General features: G+C 35.0%; 2 protein-coding genes across 9 annotated transcripts in view; both read left to right on the top strand.

Moving 5' to 3' along the window:
• Positions 1-22,636, top strand: part of LOC105212045 (uncharacterized) — a 217,680-nt gene that overhangs the window by 96,757 nt on the left and 98,287 nt on the right. The window lies entirely within an intron of this gene.
• Positions 5,097-12,776, top strand: LOC105212047 (uncharacterized). Of its 7 annotated transcripts, XM_054227982.1 has the most exons (4): positions 5,097-6,231; positions 6,290-7,026; positions 11,814-11,876; positions 11,977-12,068. In XM_054227982.1, the coding sequence occupies exons 1-4, from the start codon at positions 5,262-5,264 to the stop codon at positions 11,995-11,997; spliced, it is 1,791 nt and encodes a 596-aa protein (XP_054083957.1). In that variant the 5' UTR covers positions 5,097-5,261; the 3' UTR covers positions 11,998-12,068. The 7 variants fall into 7 exon arrangements, with proteins under 7 accessions (XP_054083957.1, XP_028895924.2, XP_028895923.2 ...); XM_029040091.2 differs by lacking the exons at positions 11,814-11,876; positions 11,977-12,068 and adding an exon at positions 12,628-12,776; XM_029040090.2 differs by lacking the exons at positions 11,814-11,876; positions 11,977-12,068 and adding an exon at positions 12,653-12,753.

Genomic DNA, 22,636 nt, shown 5'->3' on the forward strand with positions numbered 1-22,636 from the left:
TAGAGACTGAGTGCGAGAACTCGTTAATGGAGATATCGACAGAGGAGTGTAGTGGGTAGGAGGTTAGTTAGAGAAAGACATTGGGCGTGCGGGGTAATTGCAGAAACATGGCCATTCAAGAGCAGAGCATAATAGCCATTTGAACTTTTGTGCTTTTTCTGTTCCTGTCGAGGACAAAAGTCCGATGAACAACGAATATGAATGGTACACGCCAGATACCATAGATAGACAGATAGATAGGAAAAGGAAAAGATGGTTAGGTGGATGAAAGGATGGATAGATGGATTGTTGTTGGTAAGTGTAACAAATTGCTGATGATGAGCTCATACAAAGGTGAATTTGCTGACTGACTCGAGACTCGATAAAGTGAGAATTATGTGTGCGCTCGTCCGCTCGTTCGAACGCGATGGCGGAATGGGAAGCCCAAAAAGAGCTAAGGACATGGACTTTGGACGTTTTCATAATTGAAACTGTTGTTGTTGTCGTTGTTGTGGTTGTAGACAACACCAAAGTAGATAGGTGTTGTTGCGATTCACTGATTAAAGAGCGCAGCCATAGAAAGACGCTGTGTAGACCCCCCACACCATTCGCCCCATTACTGCTCCGGTGTGTTACGTTCATGGAGCTTAATTGAAGCGAAGTCACTACGCTTTGGTGGAGTTAAATACAAGCTGCGGAAATATGCTTGCCATTCTGTGGCTGTGTGTGTTCGGTTGTCTGCTTGTGCTCGTGGAGATGAGTGAGCTGGCTGCTTTGATTGAGTTTCTAATTAAAACGAAAATATTTGTTTAGTTAACTTTATTTATTTTTTCGAAGATGGCACCTTCGGGCTGTTTGTGTGTGCAAATTGTTGAAGTTATTGTAATTGTTGTAGTCGCCAAAGGATTGCATTAAGTGGTAGGGGAGATATTTGTATATGTAAGAATTGGAGCAGAGATATTAAATTTGTATGATGAAAACTAATGAAATATAATAATTTGGTAATTTCATCGAATCATTTTAGATTTGTCAGACTTGCTGAAGAATCATGAGAAGCTTTTAGATTTGGGGAGAACCTCTTTTATGTTCCCTTTATTTCATTCGTTTTAGAGTTTTTATAATATTATTTTCTAAATACTATTCGATTCTGACCACACAGTCTATCACGGAGTAGTACATCCTTATAACATGGAGTCCTGTATATTCTAGTATTTAGTTATTATTTGCCTTAGATCTATAGAGCCAAATTTAGATGAATTAGCCTTATAATGACCTAGGCAAGTCCATTAGATTCCAACATTCTTTCGATTACCATTTTCAAACAAACAACCTACCAATGTAGATCCTTCTCGCTCGCAACACCTGCGTCTTAGGAAGGTTGAAACCTGGTTGTTCTAAAAGACCGTTAATAAGAGTTCTGAACCGCATCACATCGACATCTATTTATTAGTCTCTGAAGATATATTGGTTTCTTGTTCTTGATCGACCTCTTCTTGGCTTTTAAACCGTATTAACTTTGTAGTCAAGATAAAAATATACACCGTTAGAAAATATTTTTTACAGTATTTAAGACGAGATCGTTTCTTTTCGAAATAGATACTTCGAGAGTAGATACCTATACCATCAAATAAAATATGTACGTATTTGATGGCAAATTATGAATATAGACTTTATATAGTCAGTCTTGTTACCGGACCGAAGCTAAAAATCTCAAAAAGTTGGATTTTCCCCAGATGGCACTTCATACTGATGAACCTGAAAGCTTTAGTCCAATCGCGAGCAAAACTGAGTCTGTAGAATCCAAGAGATTTGAGTTGTTCAAGGTTATATAATTCCTTTCCCCGTTACCTCCACTTTACTAAAACACAGCAAAATTCAAAAATTCTATTCTATTGCAATTCGAAAGCAACTTCATTATCCTATCTTCCAATAACACAGCAACAAATATTTCACAATTAAAAAGCAATATAAATTCTCGCTCAAGTAAGGCAATATTTCCAAAATTTTAACAACCTCAACTAACTAGAGAAATGTTAATTCAAATGTAAGCAATTAGCGAGGAATAACAATTTCCATTCGTTGCCCTATTTGGCTTTGAACATTGCTGTTGCTGTTGTTGTTGAGTTGTATACAACCAAATCAGTTCGCCGCTATTATGGACTTGGCCACCAACGGAGCTACAGCCACATAGTCCAGAGCCACTGCACTCATAAACTCATTTCATAAATAATGTTGTAGCCGCGTTCGAATTAACCGTATTTGGCAAAAACAACGCCAACGGGGGGCCACTTTAAAAATGGCGTGCATTTTCGGCCAATGGCAAATTAGTCGCACTATTTAATTTGTCAATTCGGTGCCTGCAATTAATGGGGAGTTTTCGTGACACGTGACGGAATGAGCGCGCGTTCGAGTGGCGGCTGGTGTGTTGCTGATGAAAATTAAAATTGCAAAAATTTTTGTATGTTTTCCAAATCGATATTTGGTTTTTTTTAAGTAGTGCGCACATGGCTGACTGTATTTGTATGTTGTTATTGGTAGCGCGTGAGCTACATGACAAATTTGTTGGCACTTGTGTGGGAAAATGCAATTGGAGTAATCGAAACTAGTGAGGAAAATGCAACTAAATATTAGATTTTTGCCCAAAAAATTTTCAAGTGCGGTCCGTACAATTTTTTTTATTCTGGAATTAAATTTTATTCGTTTGAAAATATTTCCGTTAACCTCTTTAAGACTTTAAAAATTAAATTGAATTTCGATTTGAAAGTATTTTCTCGTATAAAAATATATACTTTTAGAAAAATAAATTTAAAATAGTTGCCAACCCTTTCAAAAATAATTTTGACTCATATACTCTCTTCACACTAGTATTAAAGTTTTTTTTTCACTTTTTAAACTTAAAAAATTTAGCAACCCTTTTGAATGTATTTCCAACGTTTACAAAAACAATTGCCAAAAAATAATTTTGAACCATATTACTTTCTTTAACTAGTATTAAGGCATTTTTTGTAATTTTTTTTTTAATTTTTAAAATTTCAAGAATGTGGCAACCCTGTTGTATGTATTTCTAACTTAAATTTATTTCACAATTCCTATGAGTTTCTATATGGATATATTTAAAATCAAATCATTTTGTGGTTTGAAGTTGTTTTTCATAATATACATGTACCGAAGGGAGTTGGCAACCCTAAAAATTGTGTTGAAAATCTAAATAACTCAATATATACTGAATAGTTAGTAACCCTACCGAAAATTTCCTTTATTATCATAGACTATAAAAGCTCTTGAAACCTTCATTGCCCCTACAAAATAGTAGATCAATGCGACAGATGGCGCTATTGATGTAATCTTCAGAAAATAGCACCAAATACAATTTTATTATACATATTATACCTAAATTTGCACTTGCATGCGAGTATGCGCCCAAAAGTCATTAGTTCGCATGCACTAAATTCCTCAACTCTGTGGCAATACTTTGCGCCACATACCGACACACGCATAACATTTTTTTTTTCGGTTACATAAATGCTTGAACACCGCAAGTAGCAGATTTACACGAGAAAAATCACACGAAAATGTAATAAGAAAATGCTAAAACAATCAACTTATGTTCACAGGTAGCGAATTTGCCGCAACACACACACAAAAAGCATTCACACTACCTTTGGGTGTGTGTGTGTGAGTTTGCACTTTTCATTTGCGCTTTGCAAATTCTATTTTTATTATATGCTCGCTTATAGTCACATATTTTCGCGCAATGTGCCATCGCTACTGTTGTGCACACTGGCAGACAGGCGATGTTGCATGCAACATATTGCCGCAACAGCAAATGCCAGCGCTGTGAATGATTTGCGGCATTGCATGTCACGTTGATTGTGTTACATGCTTAGCATGCGAGTGAGTATGAATTTGGCATAGTTTCTTTTTTTTTTGCAACTCACATACTCTATATACATACTGAGCAAATGGTATGCTGGCATAGCGCTTCAACGCTGAAGTGTGAAGAATTAGCAACTTAGTGCAGCACTCATGGCTAAGCATTAATTACAATTGCTCAACAATTGACTATGCAATCAGTGATGGCACAACACACAGCCATACAAACATACATGTGGCTGGACCGACATATCTCTATTTATCTGTGGCGCATTAATGCAGTGCATCTAAATGTGCTAATGGCTCGATTGTGGCGCTTAAAAATTATATAAAATAGCAGATCATGGCGCTGCGCTTAAATTTTCGCCTTTATGCATTTACAAAATTGCTTTGCATTTTATTAGCACTTCGTGTACGTGCATTATATGTAACGCTTAGCATCTTGGAGTCTATTTAAGAACTAGCTCTGCTTGAGAAATTACAAAAATTCGGTTTCTTTTATCATCTTGGTTTAAAAATGCTTTCCAATATAAATAGTTTCAAAAAAATAAAAAAATGTTTGAAAGCTTTTTTTGTGTATGAAAGCTTATATCACCAAAGCTTTCACCATTCATCAAAGAAAATAAATTAAAAAAACTTCAAAGAAGGTGGATGTACAAAATCTATTAATGATATGTATCATAGCTTCAAAGTTAGATTAGGATTATTATTAGTTTCATTTAAAATAATTTGTTAAAAAAAGTAAAAAAAAATAAATTGTGAAAGCTCTTGTTGTTAATGAAAGCTTACATAACAAAAGCTTTCACTTTTCATAGTCAAAACTAAATTAAAAATCATATAAAGGATGCAGTAAGTACAAAAACTCTTAGCGTAAAAGCTCTCACTTTTCATGAACTAGCGTAGTTATAAATCTCACACGTTCGATCTGTATTACATTTTATTTTATTTCAAAAGTTTTTTTTTATTAAAAATTAAGTAATGCATGAAAACTTTTGCTGGGAGTGAAAGCTTATTACAACTAAAGCTTTCACATTTCATACACAAAACGATACTAAAACGTAGAAGGTTTAGCGTTACAACTTTCACTTTCTATGAACTCGAAATGTAGCTGAGAATTTTCAGGTTTATTTTCATAAATAAACACCAACGAGATGCTTGGTGGATTATCAAATATATCTGAAATAAGATTAACTTAAAGCCTTTCACCAGTAGGCGCACTTGTTAACTCACAATTAACAATCACCTCAATGACTTCTCACAAATGACATAGAAAAATGTGTAAGAAAAATATCGGTAAACAATTTGACTTAATACAAAACATCAAAATAACAATAAAACAAACAAATAAAATTGGATTGATATAAGGGAAAATTTAGAGTTTTTCGAAATTTTTTTGAATATTATAAATAATGGATTATACAAGGGATAATAAGCAGACTACAGAGACACAAGATGAATCAAATGAGACGAAAGATGATGACGAAGATGCCGAATCCATTAGTCCACGACAAGCTGCGGATGCAGCAGAAGCCGAACGCGCACGAGAAACTGAGAAACAGGAAGACACTGAAGATGATGATGAGGACGGTGTACATGCAGTCTCCAGCGTTAAGGAATTCAAGCCAACGCCACTGATGGTAACACTTGAGGGCACACACACAACAGATACAACCACCGAGTCGCTGGCGAGTGTAGAGAGCACCGCTAGAATGCAGAGGCACGTTAATTTCGAACAGGTCATGGAGGAGCTGGGTATGCCTACGCCATCTACCAGTAAAGTGGTGGAGAATGTGAGAGAATATGTGAAGCAGATTGAAAGCCGTTTAGAGGACTACGGAGCTGGCGCCTGTTCCTCACCACGATTTGGGTCAACGCCACAAGCAAGTGCCGCACAAATTGTTGAGTTACCAAGGGAAACTTTAAAATTGGAGACCATCAAGGGAGCATCAGAGTTGAGTTTCACCAGCAAGCTTAGTGACGACTTTGCCGCATTCAACGAAGTCGAACGTATGGCACACGACGAAGTGGAACGCATTGTGGCGGAGAATATCTCGCCAGCGACGAAACGTTTGACCGAAAGACCAGACTTTCAACAGGTGGAACGCGAAAATCAAGAGATCGCCGAACGTTTTCGGCAAATAATGGAAATGTTCGATAGTTTTACCAAAAATTTGGAGAGTCTCGAAATGCCAGGATTACAGACAACCGAAGAAGGCGCTGAACGTGCAACATTGCCATTAAGTCGGCGTTTGAGCTTTAAGGGTGTACGTGGCGCAGAGCAAACTGCAGATGCAGCTGTTGGCGCACCGTCAGGCGGTAGTGTCTACAATGAATTTTACTTGGAGGTGCATGGTGAAAGCAAAGGCGATATGAGAAAAGGTAAGAGGCAATACAATTTTTCACAAACCGTATAAAAATTCTATGCACGCACTTGCAGAGGTGCCCGCGGTGCAAAGCGTTGCGCATAAATCGTGCAACACGCCTAGCAACAACACTTATCCACAAAAGTCCGAAGCTGGTTTGGATCCAATGTATCGCGATATGGCCACAACAATCAGTGGTTTGGAGTTGCTTGATGAGGCGAAGCCACCAGCAACAGTACCATCGTACTATACACCACGCGTACTGGCCGTACAAAGTCTCACCACTATTGGTTGCCAGACATCTTCCGACTACTTCACGGTGCAAATCTCGCCAATGGAAACCAGCTCATATAGTCGTTTACCCTCATCGTACGCAAAAGATCTCTCGCAGACCGAAGATGATATTATCAATGCGCTCATAATCGATTCCAGAACAGAACCACCTACTAGTTCTACAGCTGGTGCAGGCACTACTACTACCTACAACGACGTCACCGAAACCAGCGAGATTACTATCCCACAGCCGAAGGGTAAATTTCTGGGCTCCACCGATCAATCAGCGTTGGTGAAGATACGTGAACCACCGACTACAATCGACTTAACACAAGATCCGAATGCACCACGTGTCACCTCCGTAGTCACCGACAGCGCTGGTAACACCACCGATGCGCCCTGTGAACGCACCTACCATACCATACACATTGAGGCCAACTCTTCGCCCTCCTCGAGTGTGCTGCGTCGTCCGCCGCTATGCACACGTCTCTGGAATGTCATCACCGATTTTTGTGCCGCAGTCTGCCTATGTCTACAGGTTAATAAGGATTGTCTTTTCTGTTTGGGTTTCTTTATTGCATTCGTTGTGAGCGCTTCATTCTTAACGGCTTTTTTCTATCGTACTTTGAGTATTAATCCACACCTAGTGCAAGTGCCAGCAGGTTCCCCGAATTTTGTAAGTCATGCAAATGCTTTGCATATCATGCAAAATGACAACACTTTATATGGGATGTGAGCAAAGAGCGAAGGTTAAGCTTTTATAGCTTTCGCATGAATGAAAGCTCATATCACTAAAGCTTTCACTTTTCAAAAACATAGTTAACTGCTGTGCGCTCGCAATATTGGGTGTGGATTACATATGTGACTTTTTTATATTCGAGTTTAATCTGTGTGTGCTTTGTAAATGTATGTATGTATTGTATGTATACTTTTTTGGATAAACGTTTTTGTACCTGTAGGCATATGTATATGTATGTAACGATTGTAATCTTGTATATGCACGAATATAAAATCTGTCATATTGTTGAAGTTGAGTTGATTTGTTTTTATTTGAGTTTGAGTTGAGAGCTTTAAAGCTCTAGCTTCTATACATTAAACTAATTTCACAGAAAAACAAAATTACAAATCAATAAAGAACGAGTGAAGTGAAGCTTACAGAAGCTTTTAAAGTGGAAAAGTGGAGCTTTTGTGAAAACTTACGGAGAAATAGTTGCCGAAAAAAGTGAAAGCTCAGTGATTAAATATCGTAGAGCCAATAAGTAAAGATTGAATGAAGTGAAGCTTTCAGAAGCTTTTAAGGCAAGCAAGTGGAGCTTTCATGCGCATTTGAGTAGAAATAGTTCTGAAAAAATTTGAGATTTCACTAGACTGGATAGCATAGAGCAAAAGAAGCTCTCTCCGGAGCTTTTTTTTAACTCGGAATTTAATGCTCTATACAACTCGGTATACTAAAAGGCTCTTTAACAAAAGAAAATATTATTTGACAGTAAAAATACATTGTAGTCTATCTGTAATACTCTCTAATCTTTTCCAAAAAATGTGTGTATCACCACTACCGTTAGCAGCCTATAGCAACGCCATTGAAGTGCTTTGCAGTTACTCATAGTTCCCAATGAGAGACAACCAATTCACAGCTGCAACTTTAAGTACCTTTCTACCACCTGACAATGCATATGCGAACGTGTGAGTGTGTGTGTTTGTGTGCCAAAGTGTTTTTGTCTCCACAACAGCACTTCAGTTGTGCTGCAAAGTGAACGTGCCACAGCTAAAAATGAAAAGTTCTCTGTATGGCACGCTTGTTGGCTTTGCGTTGTGTTGTGTTGAGCTCAAGTGTTCGAGTTGCTGAAAAATCTGAAATTATTCTCGCACTTGCAACTCTGTTGCCAGCCAGTCAGCTAGCTAGCTTATTTTCAAAAACTTTTCATACACGTTACAATTCTTTCAACAATTTTTGTTTTTTGCTTTTTGGAGGCAACTCTACTTTCGTGCGCAGCTTAATGATGCAACAGGATATAGCTCTTCACTATAATTGGTTGTATTCATTGTCACTCGGTGTATATATGCGGCGTCCAGAGATTGTGTCTGAAGTGCTTTTCAAGTAGACAAAAATGCATTGTGCGACTGTAATTCTGGAATTGTTTTTGTGTTTTTTTTTTTTGCATAAAGAAAAATTTAATGTGTATGGAACAACATAGGCACTTTGTTGTGATTATATGTTTCATGAATGGGATGGGAGCTGCACATGGTTGTTAAACGATTTGTTTCCACATAGAATATATTTTTCGGAAATCTCGACTCCATGTCTTGACTGCTGATCTGGCAGAGTAGAGCAATCAATGCGGAGGAAAAACATTTTTAAACAGTCTTCTCCTATGGAAGCTTTTTAAAGGTCTCTACATCTAGATATTTCCTTCAGATGTTTCTAAATGATAAAAGTATAAAAACGACGGGTCGTCCCATAGGCATTGCTTGAACTAAGTTTCTTTTTTTAACCTTGTAGAAAGATTTTATAATATTATTAAATTTTTTTCAGTTCGAGTAGAACCTGTTCTGAGTCAAAGCACTTCTCACCGTTCTTCAATACATATTTTTTTATTATTTTTTAGTTCTATGTCATTAAGTTAGACAATTTAACCGTATTTTTAGATTTCTTTGGAAAATAAGTCTTAAATTCACCAAAAAAGTGCTTCCCATTTACACTCATTTCTTTCAATTACCTGCTTCCGTGCTACTAAAATATCTATTCCATTAGTTTTTGTATCGTTCTATTGCATTATGCATCTTAACTGTATTTGCGACAATCGAAAAAGCATTTGCATTCATTTTTGTTCATCATACGCCCCAGCACACAGCGCCAATCAGCTTGCTTATGCAACTGCAGAGTAGGGTTTAGCAATCTTCTTGTATATGAGAGTGTGTGTATATGTGTTGGACAATTGCATTTCAAATTTCAATTCATTTGCTTTTCCCCATTTCCTTTTCTCATAGTTTTTCTACTGATACTTGGTTCTCTAACACATCGCATTTACTGTAGTAATTTTGTATTTTATACTCATTGTTGTTGTTGTTGCATTGTAACTTTAAAATCATGTTTGCATTGCAAATAACTGCACAAAAAGGTTTGCATTAGTTAGCAATTTTCTAATTCACTTCTAAATGCATGCTAAATTTTTATTTGCTGCAAAATTTTATTCAGAGTTGTATTATCTCGACATTTTCAAAATACATAGATACATAGATGTTGCTTATACAAGTTGTTTAATAGCAAAATGTGAGCATATTGCTATGCTAAAATGATTGCTTGCTTTGTTTACCACATGCTTTTACACTGAAATTGTTTTAACATAGTTCGAAGTAACGTTATTTCTTTAAAATACAAAATACAAAATTTTGTTGAAGAATTTTGCAATTTTAGTATTATGTATTTATTCTAGAGAATTTTGCATTGGAAAACATTTTGCTGCGCTTCAATAGCGCTATATAGCCATTAATTTACCCACATTGTAAACCAGCAGTCATTAATTGTTAACACACGCCCACATATTTAGCTTTGAAATAATATACATTCTCACCACTCCCATCAATAGCCTATAATTCTTTGCGCTAATCACAGCCGAAGGTGCCATTAGCAATCATCTCTCACCTATGCGAGCGTTTCAATTAATGGAAAAAGTAAAAATCCACTAAAATATTGCATACTTATAGGCGTTTATGCTAGAGTATTAAGCGCTGATAAATGACCACGTCGAAGTATATAAATATAGAGCTTAGTTTGGTGGTGTTGAGCGAAAAATTGTGCAGCTGTAGTGTGGGGCTTAGCTGCTGTTTATGCTGCGAAGTTTGGAAATTTATGTGATATGTGAAAGCGCCAAAATGTAGGCAAGGTAAAATAGTAGAAATATAAATTTAGTTGTAGATACTGCATATATCATTAAAATATGTTCTACGTTAAGGATTTAAAGGGTTCTCGTCTCACAGCAAGATATAATCACACCGATTTTCTATATATTACAAGGGCAAACCCCTTTCAAACCTCGTCTTCAGTTATTAAAGTAAAATATTTCCACTATTTTCTTTTCAAAAGTCTCCCCACTGCAGCTTACTGTCAGCTGTGTTTGCGAAAAACATTGCAGTGTATCTTTTGTAAAATATGTAGATAATATAAATTTTATTTTCTATTCCATTCACTTTGAATTCAATTGAATAGAATTGAATTACATTTTACTTTGATTGCCGTTTGGTAAAGTACATATATAGATTTGTATGTGTGCTGTAAAGGCAGGGTGGCAGACTGTCGCAGCTGTAGCTGCAAAAAAAGCTTCAATTTATTTTAATTTTCTAAGTGAAATAAGAAATGGTTTACACATATAAAGTGAAAAGATAGAAGTGATATTAAAGTGATGTTGCGTTATAAAGTTGGGTTTGGCGTTAAATGGTTTTCTTAAAAAAAACCAAGCAGAGTAGTTATGGCGCCTTAAGTTTGATTAAGTTAAGTTAAGTTAAGTTTAGTTAAGTTTATTTAAGTTAAGTTATGTTAAGTAAAATTAAGTTATGTTAAGTTAAGTTAAGCTAAGTTTAGTTAAGTTAAGTTTAATTAAGTTTTATTAAGTTAAGTTATGTTGAGTCAAGTTAAGCTAAGTTAAGTTAAGATAAGTATTATTTATTTAAGTTATGTTGAGATAAATTATGCTGAATTAACTTTGGTGAAATTGAATTAAAGTTAAGTTAAACTACAAATAAGTTAAGTAAAGTAAATTTATTTAAATTAAGTCGTTTTACGTTAAGTTGAGTTAAGCTGAGTTAAATGATTTTAAGTTTAGTTAAAGTAAAATTTCCCTAATTAAGCTTGGTGGGATTGAATTTTAGATTATTAAAGTAATATTTAGTTAAGTTAAGTCAGAATAAATATGATTTAAAGTTAAGTCATGTTACGTTAAGTTAAATTAAGTGAAGTTAAGTTAAGTCAGAATAATATAATTTAAAGTTAAGTCATGTTACGTTAAGTTAAGATAAGTGAAACTAAGTCAGAATAATTTAATTTAAAGTTAAGTTATGTTACGTTTAGTTAAGTTAAGTCAGTATAAATATAATTTAAAGTTAAGACATTATAATTTAAGTGAAGTTAAGTTATGTTAAGTAACCTTATGATAATTTGAGTTATCTTATTAATAATATTTAATTTTTGCATACAGAGTAGTTGTGATTCTTCAGTAGTACTTACAGCTTACGTTTCGTATCTGTCATAAGTATTCTAGTTTTCCAAACTTCTTTTGGCTTTACCAATCTTTACTATCAATATTTGTTAATTTTTGTTCTTTATTTCAGAATTTTACTGTTTTCTTTCTCTTTGTGTTCTTCGTAGTCATAACAAATGTGTATGCTATTGAGGTAATGCCTTAAGTATTATTTGTATATTATAAAACATTAATGAAAAATAAAAATAATTGACACTTAACTAAATAAATTGTATTTATTGTACTCCATATAGTTTAACTGTGAATTATATTGAAATTTCAAGCTACACGCATTTGACATCAAATTTAGATGAAAGCAACTATTTTACGAAAATTGAATATTTTAAAATAGAAAAATTGTTAAAAAAAAGTTTTCAAAGAATCATATGACCACTAGATTTTAATGTTGAATAGCCTAATAAATTAATGTTGAATAAATTAAAATAAATTTGTTGTATTAAATTGTTTGTTGTATTTACATGTTTTTTGAAATTTAATAAATTTTGAAACAAAAATTTAAAATTGTGGTTTATAAAGGTGCTTCAGTAGGATTAGTAGTTAAAAACTTTCAAGACTCTTGTGAAATAAAAAAAAAGTTCTTTTTAAATATTTCTACGCTTTAAAGTTTCATAGTAATAGAGTACGCTTTAGAGGTTGCTTGGTCACCCCTCTGCTTGTCTAGAGCATATATGTATAACATATTGTTGGTATTGACATGGCGTTTGTCTAGACTAAAGCAAAATAATCTTTCTTTTATTTATTAAATAATCATTTTTGAAATATTTAAATTTCTATTTTTACTAAAGTTTATTTTTATTTTTATAAGTATATTTATATTTTAAAGTAGTATAAAATAAAATTAAACTTTCAACTGCAATTTTGGCTGACTAATTCAAATAGCTTAGCTATTATTTGTTCTATATTTTGCAGCAACAATATCAGAGGGGCGAAAACCCAAGACCGTATCATAAATCTCTTAGTAACTTGTCAAAACAAAATTGAGTGATCCGAAGAGATTAAAAAAAAATCTTCTGTCAAATATAAATAATATAATAAGTAATAAAAAAATAAATTGATTAATAAATAAAAAAAATAAAAAAAAATTGAAAACTGGTATAAATCACAAAGAAATGGTATAATCAAAGCTATGCACATAGCAAGCGGCTGTATAGATAAATGACCGTACCAAACACACAACTAGTATAAAAACAGTATATTGGTATAAACTAGCAAGCGATTATACCACTTTAAGAAGTAATAAGCAGCCTTCGATTCAACATGTCTTAGAAAGAAGTGAGTCTAACATGTAACTGTTATAAATATAATGTATGTATGTGATTGGCGTTCAACCGTTTAGGCCCTCTCCTTCCTCGGCATTCGGACAACATGACCTAGCCAGCGTAGCCGCTGTCTTTTTATTCGCTGAACTATGTCAATGTCGTCGTATAACTAGTACAGCTCATCGTTCCATCGTCTGCGGTATTCGCCGTTGCCAATGTTCTGAGGTCCATAAATCTTGCGCAAAATTTTCCTCTCGAAAATTCCTAGTGTCGTCTCATCTGATGTTGACATCGCCAAGTTTCTGCACCATAAAGCAGGACGGGAATGATAAGCGACTTGTAGAGTTTGATTTTGGTTCGTCGAGAGAGAAGTTTACTGTTCAATTGCCTACTATCGAGGCTGACATTGTTGGTGTTGTTGATACTGGTTCCCAGGTATGCGAAATTATCTACAACTTCAAAGTTATGACTGTCAACAGTGACGTGGGTGCCAAGACGAGAGTGCGCGGACTGTTTGCTTGATGACAAGAGATATTTCGTCTTGTCCTCATTCTCCTCCAGACCCATTCGCTTCGCCTTCTTATCCATGCGGGAAAAGGCAGAACTAACGGCGCGGGTGTTGTTTCCAATGATATCGATATCATCGGCGTACGCCAGTAGCTGTACACTCTTGTAGAAGATTGTACCTTCTCTATTTAGCTCTGCAGCTCGTATTATATAATATAATAGACTGGTTTAATATTAAAAATAAGATTAACGAGTGAGTTTTATCATTTTTCATGATAGGAGAGCAGGTCACAAACATTTTGAGCAGAAAACCGCCGAATCGAAAACGCCTAGGTAGTGACATATTAGGATGATATTGATAAACACTAATATTTCTCTGATAATGATTTTTAAAAATCGTTAAAGACATGTGATATGGCTGTCTTCTCTTTACATTAATATCCAGTAAATTCATTATTCTTCTCTGAATACAAATAATACTATTTGAAATTATATTTTCAGTAACAAACTACACTGCCACCCTCCTACCACACTCTTTTATTGCAATTAATCGCCTACTCCCTACTGTGTATCACCGTATCTCAAATCGCATCGCAAATGCAACCGAGCATTACAATTACCCACTAACCGAATTGTAATGATGATGATGATGACACAATTACTGACTCTAAAATTATTACTTAATGCATTTTCATGCTCTTCGTTGCATCTTATTGTACAATTAACAACCATACCGCATTCCAACAACAAATTTGGTATTTTAGCGATGAGCGCATATTGGGGGCTTACAAGTAATGCAATAGCATAGAGATAAACATAAGTACACACAGACATACATACATACTCTCCACCAAACAGGTGCGCATAAAAATGAAAAAGAAGCGTGCAGCGGCCCCTTCCAACTGTCAGCAAGTAATATTTATTTTGTTTTTTTTTTTACTGTTTGATGTCATAACAGAGTTTCGTGCAACATTATTTAATTGTTTGTTGTTGTTGTTGCTTTTTTATTTATTCATTTTTGAGTTGTTGTTAAAGATGCGATTTTCTCTGTTGACAATTTTGGCCGATAGACCCTGTATCTATATTATTGTTGTTGTTATGTGCCATGAATTCGTGAGTGCTTTGAATTGCATGCCTGTCACGCCGCAGCAATGACAGCATCATTCCAAATAATTGCAGTTAATTTAAAATTAGTCGCAGTTCAGCTATTATGTGTTTAGCTGAAAATCTAAATTATTGTCAGAAATTGGGTCGATAATGAGGGTTATATAGCCTTTATGTTGCTGCAATAGATTAGAACTCGTAGAAAGAAACATTTTTTGATATTGCTCTGATCATCAAACTAATCGTGTCAAAACTGGTATCACAAATTGATATCTGGGTGCTTAAGAAACCCTGAAAATAACTCCTCTTATGTTTTATTATCATAATTTTATTCGAAGAACACACTTTTTGGCAAACTCCTTCTTCCCTATTCAATCCATAACTTCACCAGAGACTCTCATTTTGTAGCTTAGAGTCTACAAGAGTGCTGCTTCACTACAAACTCTGCTCATTTTGGATGTTGAGAGTGGTACGATATATCTAATAAGTTCGCTCACTCTCATGATCACTTTTATCCAAAACGAACAATACTAAGCTAAGCACAGTAAACACCCCATCCGCTAAATTTGCATTTCCATCTCATAAACACTCGTTTCAAAATTTCTTATTTTCAAAATTGTATACGTAATATGCTCAATTTGATAACACAATTTGTTACGCTTGATTCTCAAGGTACATATGATATCCAAGGCATGCTCCGCTAACCTTCAACGATTTTCTTTCAAAACTTTCGCTTTGCAATTTGGAAAATTTGTGCGACCTTCATAGTTTTTCTCGATTTCTTGCACATATAATTTGCTTAAACATTTTTTATATGCTAATGTATTTATGCGAGTATGAAAGCACATATCTACATACATATATACTCGTATTATGAGTAAATAGTTTATCTGACAGCCGCGTTGACATGCGTCAAAGAAAATTACGCAAAAATGGCGAACTAAAATATATTGCCATAAACTTTGGCATTACGCATGCTTTCGTGCATAACCGGGCTAATGTAGCGTACATGTACATACATACCATATGTATATATAGAAAATAGGTACCAATATTGTTTAAATTTTTAAATTTTTTTCAAAGTTTTTAACAAATTAGTAAAATACATAAAACGGTTAAGATAAGAAACTAAATTGTTTATTAGAGAAATAGTAATATATAAAATATTTTTTATTTAATTTTAAATTTATTTAAATTATTAATGTCCTGTATTATCAAATCAAATGGTGTTGAATATAATGTCGTACAGTGTTGAATGTCAGAAAAAGCCGTACTAAGAATATGCGAAATTTTTAGAATAATCTATCTTTAGTCTATTATCATACCCTGGAATAACCCCATCAGTGTATTAGAACTGCCATAACTAATACAACTTTGTTAAAAAGGTCGATTAAAGCTTAATGAATTTCGCTCAATGCCTTAGGGATTTTCATCATGTTTTTCGGTAGAATTTTTATAACGAAATTGAACTATGAAAATTTTTAAATTTTAAAGTTTTTTCAAAAATATATTTAACATTTATTGCATTTTAAAATAATTTGAAAAAAAAAATGGTAACGCATAATACAGTGCTTTGTAAAAATTGAAATTTATAATTTTTATACTCTCGCAACAAATGTTGCTAAAGAGAGTATTAAAGTTTTGTTCACATAACGGTTGTTTGTAACACCCAAAACTAAACGAGTTAGATATAGGGTTATATATACCAAAGTGATCAGGGTGAAGAGTGGAGTTCAAATCCGAATGTCTGTCTGTCCGTCCGTCCGTCCGTCTGTGCAAGCTGTAACTTGAGTAAAAATTAAGATATCTTGATGAAACTTGGCACGCTTATTTCTTGGCACCATAGGAAGGTTGCTTTCGAAAAATCGGACCACTGCCACGCCCACAAAATTGAGAAAACCGAAAACACATAAAGTACCATAACTAAGCCATAAATAAAGCTATGGAAATAAAATTTGGTATGAAGGATCGCACTATGAAGGGGCATATTTGGATGTAATTTTTTTGGGGAAGTGGGGGTGGCCCCGCCCCCTACTAAGTTTTTTGTACATATCCCGAAAACCAATACCAATACCGAAAACCAAGCTATATAAACCAAACTTTCTGCAGTCGTTTTTTTTAGCCACTTCCTAATACAGTCCAAAAATGAAAGAAATCGGATCATAACCACGCCCACCTCGCATACAAAAGTTAGGTTGAAAATTACTAAAAGTGGGTTCACTCTCCAACGAAAAACGTCAGAAACACTAAAATTCACATAAGAAATGGCAGATGGAAGCTGCACTCAGATTTTTTTACAAAATGGAAAATGGACGTGGCGTCGCCCACTTATGGGTCAAAAACCATATCTCAGGAACTACTTGACCGATTTCAATAAAACTTGGTTTGTAATAGTTTCCTTACACCCCAATGATATGTTGTGAAAATTGGCCAAATCGCTTCACAACCACGTCTACTTCCCATATACCAGAACTTTGAAGACGATCTGGATCGTTTACTTTACAATATATAAAGTAAGTACTAGTGAAGATATCGATGCAGAACTTTGCACAAATACTATGTTAATAGTGTGGCAGCCCCATTCTAAAAATCGCCGAAATCGGGCCATAGGTTTTTAATACCCCATATATCGAACACGATTGCCTCGGTGCTTCTAACCTAATATTATGGTTTCCAACTTTCAATGGACACTATATATGACGAATATGTGGGTCAAATTGTGTATTATTAATATAAATAAAGTTAAATAAATAAATAATCGGTTACACCCGAACTTAGCCCTTCCTTACTTGTTTTTTTTTAGTTTTTTAGACATCATGTTTAGTGATTATAGTCTATAACTGTCACACTTTCCATACAGTTTTTTCAATTTTAAAATGTTCAGCAAAAAAAAAAAATATTTATTTTGAAAAAGTCACACCCCTAATATTCGTATATGCAAACTAAGTCTTACTCAAATTACAAGTAATTAGTACTCAAGAAGTTGATTATTCCAGTCGAATTGTGACAGCGCGCAATTTCACGCTTCGCATGCGCTTTGGATGTTTTTTTATAAATAATAGTATGGGTGAGATTAGGCGCACTAGAGCCAACATTTTGCACTATTTTTGATAATGACAGAAAATTTATTAAAAAAAAATAGTTTCTTAAATGAAAATTATATATAATTGTTTTAGTATTTTTATATAGCAGCTAAATGGAGTTTGGTTCAAAATCCCAGTTACCACATAAACGCTTGTATTTTAAATATTATTTTTTTTTATGTAAACGTATTAATATCAATATATATCTGCATCAATCAGCTACAAATTTTGTCCTCGCAGCTTCTTCTTTTATTTACTGTCAACAAAATAACAAGCTCCTTCTTCTACAATAAAGATTTCTTTCACTTCAGGCTATATGTTTTGCTTGGCTGATTTTGTTGTCAAAAATACGCTGTAGATATATGGATATATACAAATGTATATAATAAATCATAAATTTTTGCGTCTGCGTTACATGTGTATGTGCCATGGCGTATAATGAAATTATGACAAACACATTGCTCGCTGTTGACAGTTGGCTGACTTGCACTTAAAGTTGAAATTTAAAACAAAAAATTATATATATGAACATGGCAAAGACAAGCGCACAATAATAATAAAAAAAATATTCGCATAAAAAGCTGAGACACCCATTAGGCGAATAAAACGAAAATATGTTCAATAAAATTGACAGTTGCTGAATTATCACATATGTGACATGTTTTTATGATATATGGCGTATGTGGGGCTCTATAGTATATATGTACATACATATCTATTACTAAACAGACATGGAAAATCTCAAATATTTTATTTTTTATTAGGTTTTTGAGTGCACTATGGAGACATACATATGTACAAAAGTGGAATCTATTGTGTTTAAAAAAATAAAATTTCTCTCTTGTCCGAAGGTTTTATTAAGATTTAAAAATTAAGCAAGCTGTCTTCAAGGCTTCAAATGATATTACAAGATGAATAGAACTTTAGCAAAAAGAGGCTTGTAAAGTTGGTTATTTCTTCATATATCATTTCGTTCGAAAATTATCAAAAAATATTACTTTCTAAGACTCATAGCTTAAAAATATAAAAATCCAGCAATTACGTAATGCTTTTCATGTATCTAAGAGTATATTAATTTTTTTGCATTATTCTCCAAATTGAAAAGCACAAAATGAAATGAAAATTGTCGTAGTGCTCGGCCGAGCGCTTGTAATCTGATCGCGCGTGTTCAGTGTCGGGTCTGATGTGAAAAATGTTGCTGTGACCCGCATTTAACCCAACAATGCGCCAATTCATCTGAAACACACATGACAAGAACAAACGCTGCAACAACAACAATAACAATCCCGCAAAGTAATAAGACAATGCTCATGTAGTCACATGAACGAACGTACTTACCGACTGCATAAGCGTATGTATGCCTGTGCTGTTGGTTGTATAATTTAAGTCGCCTGGCCAGTAATATGGGCACGTGTAATTCAATGCGACTGCAATGACTTTTTTCTCATGCCAACGTTTGCGTGCCTTCATACACATTCAGCGGCCCATATATGTGTAAATGTGGCCAGTAGGAAATTATGGACTCTTATTGTTGTCGTCAATATTTTTCTAGACTTAAATGAGTAGTTTGAATACCTGAAAGTTGCTGCTCAATTTTCTAAATAAAGAGTCTAAGAAGTTGGCATTCAAGATACCTTGAAAAAAGATTCCGGTGTGTTCCTTTCATAGCACCGCTATCTCTTCGAAGCTGTATTTTGAAGTGATGCTTTTCGTTTAATACAAAGATACGGGAATGATTTTCTGGATGAGATGGGAAGTTGAAGAATCTAGTGGAAAAGTCTTCGGCCATATGCTGTAAACCCATCTTCCCTTCTATAAACCGTAGTATATTCGTGTGCCTTCTACCTTGGATCGATCTATCTGCTGAGTTGTCATATGAGCAGTAATTGTGTTGAGCCAATGGTGGCCGGCTTATACTGGCTCATAAGAGAGCAGAACCTTAGGTATGGCAGAAGTAAGATATTTAAAAATGGGCTATAAGAGATAAGAGTCTTGAATATAAGGAATAAAAATTAATTATTATAGGCAAAAATTATCGATTAATCGAACTAATATAAATTAAATTGTTCCATCTTATCCTTTGACTTAATCAAAAATTATCAAAAAAGCGCCTTCATTTAGCATTTAAAGTATGCTAATTTAAATTTGAAAACCGACTACCTCTGGAGAGCTATTTTTGAACGCCTTTATAGTAGTGTTTGAAGTACATGGTATATATGTCAAGACAGACCCAATAATATTTCTAAATTCTAGGTAGATAGGAGTGCAGCCATATAATTTTAATGGGGTCAATTAGCACTGGATGTGCCATTTTGATACACTAATCGTAGACCTTATAATTTACTGCTATCCCGTTTCATCCTTCCGTTCAAACCACTTTGTGTTTCCGATGAAGCTACTTATGTCCAATATGCTTTTAGTGGACATCCATTCAAGGTTTGATGCCTGATGGATCACAAGTGTCCTGTGTCGGATCTGCGTTAGGGCTGGACAGTCTCAGAGAAAGTGGAAAATTGTTTCCTTATTCCCCTCTAGTTCACAGCCTCGGCAAATGTTATTGTAGGGCATGCTCATTTTCATTGCATGTTCTTCAAATGGCCAATTAGCCCTTATAGTAGCTGTAAGTCTGAAAATACTTTCCCTGGACCTATTTAGTAAGGCCCGATATCTCGTCTTATCATATTTTGGCCATATATGTTTAGTAATTTTATAATTTGTTGAATTTTTCCATATTTTCTCAGCTAATTGGTCGAATTGTAAGTTGAGCTCTCTTCTGATTGATCCTAGCGGGCATGGTATTAACTCAGCATCGGACTCGTCTAGAACGGCTCCTGCTTTTGCCAACTCGTCTGCCCTTTCGTTAAATGTGCTAAATGTTCCTGTGGTCGGGAACCTAGACCAAGTCTAATTGTACTTTATCTTCTACAGTGCTCAATGCCTTCTTGCACTTATGGACTACGTTGGAGTTAGTCATAGGAGTGCCGCCTGACTATCTGTGTATATTATTGCTTTATATATCCTCTCGTAGTTAGCCAATAGAGTTCCAAATTACTTTTTCTAAGATTTTTTAGAGCTACATGCCGTCACTATGCTCAGCGAGCGGTTACAAGCTAGTGAGTAACAAGTAGCTGTCAATTATTATTCGCTAACGTGACGTCACAAAGGAAAGATTAATGGTTTCGTGAGTGACATTAAGATTCTTCCCTATACACTTCTTCGAGAAATAACCGAAAAAAGAGACTTTTGTCTCATATATATAATTAGAAATAGCCAAACTTTCCAAGTCACATTTTTCCTACTAGGCGCTTGAGCTACAATTACATACACCAATTTGCATGCGAAAGTGAACGTAAGCAGAAAATGTTACGTATGTAGATTCCAGAGAATTTCGCACAAAAAGCATACCACACTGTCACTGGCACAGCTAGTCAGCGAAGCGTTCTGGAGATGGTTGCAGAAATATGGTGGTCTCAGCGGTAGCAACCGACTCTCTGTGTGCCAGTGTGTGTTTGTGAGTGACTTACCTACGGTGCATGCCGGTAGCCGCAAAGTTACGTAGCAGCAGACATCAAGACGGCAAATAATGACGTCGGTCCCATGTGCGTAGCTGCATAGCAGCGCTTACTTAAAATAATTACATATATGTATGTACGTAAAAGGCAAGACATTTTTGTTTGTTTTCTTCTACTTTTTATATGCAAACGTAAGCATATTTGAGACAGAAGCACACAGACTGTCGTATAATAAGCGCATTCAATTATTTATTGGACACGACTCTACTGAAAAATATCAATTATTATGTAATTTTTCATTCTCTTTGAGCTGCCAACCCATCCGCCCCCCTCAACTGTCTTTTGCACTGCTTTTGTGAAAATAATTGCATGCAACCAATATAAATGACATTTATTTATTTTCGGTGCGCCTACAATGGCGCTCAGAATCGCCACTGTCACAACTCATATCTTTGGCTGCCACTGAAAAACAGTACCAACAACAACAACAACTCATACGTACATTAATAAGAAATGCTGGCAATAAAGTATGTGTCTGCAAAGTTTCCGAGCAAACAGTCGTGCGGCTGTGATGGTGAGCTGGGCAAAATGCCAAAGCCAGAAGATGCCACTGCACTTTCTTTGGAAATTTTCAAAGTCACCATTTAACAATTGCCTCTAGGCGCTGGGAAAATTTACTACAATTTCGGCGCTCAAAAGAAATGAAATGAGAGAAAAAACACATACAAATAAAATAAAATAATGATTTACCCACTGACTAACTTACTGCCACAGACACTTGGCTCGATTGCGCAATTCACTTTTGTGTGTGTACTTTGCTGTTGTTATTGTTGTTGCTGTCGAATTTTCATTTTATTTGTGAAAAGCCCAAGCGCTACTTACATTACAATGGAAATAATGACATTCGATGGGCCAAAGTGTCAGTCGGTTGCATGCACCTGAACGCGGTCGCACAATGTGTGTGTGTTGTGGCGGCTGACGCGAGCGTTGAGTGCCGCACTTTATATTGCTTTGCGGCTAAAGACAATTACGTATTTCTCAGGTTCACCTGTTATGTCAGCGTGAGGGCGAAATGTTATGCCGCTGTGAGATAATGAAAATGTGGGTAAACAAAATAAAAATTGATGATGAAAAAATGATTTTGGTTGCATGGTTGCATAGTTGTTATTTCGTTCGTATGCTGAAATTCCCAATTAGTTTATAAAGTATATGATATGTAATTTAAGGGCGTTTTTTCCACCGTGAAGGGCTATAAAGCTAGCATAGCTGTGTAATTGATGGAAGTGGTCAGATCGGATCGGTCTTGAACTCCACAAATAACCCTTTCGCATATCAAGAAGCTTTTCCCAAAAAACCTACTATTTGGATTCAAAAATGATGTTAAAGAGCAAAAGAAGGTCAAAATATAACGTCAGAGAGTATTCCGTT

The sequence above is a fragment of the Zeugodacus cucurbitae genome, chromosome 3, assembly GCF_028554725.1.
Source record: "Zeugodacus cucurbitae isolate PBARC_wt_2022May chromosome 3, idZeuCucr1.2, whole genome shotgun sequence".
Taxonomy (NCBI): domain Eukaryota; kingdom Metazoa; phylum Arthropoda; class Insecta; order Diptera; family Tephritidae; genus Zeugodacus; species Zeugodacus cucurbitae.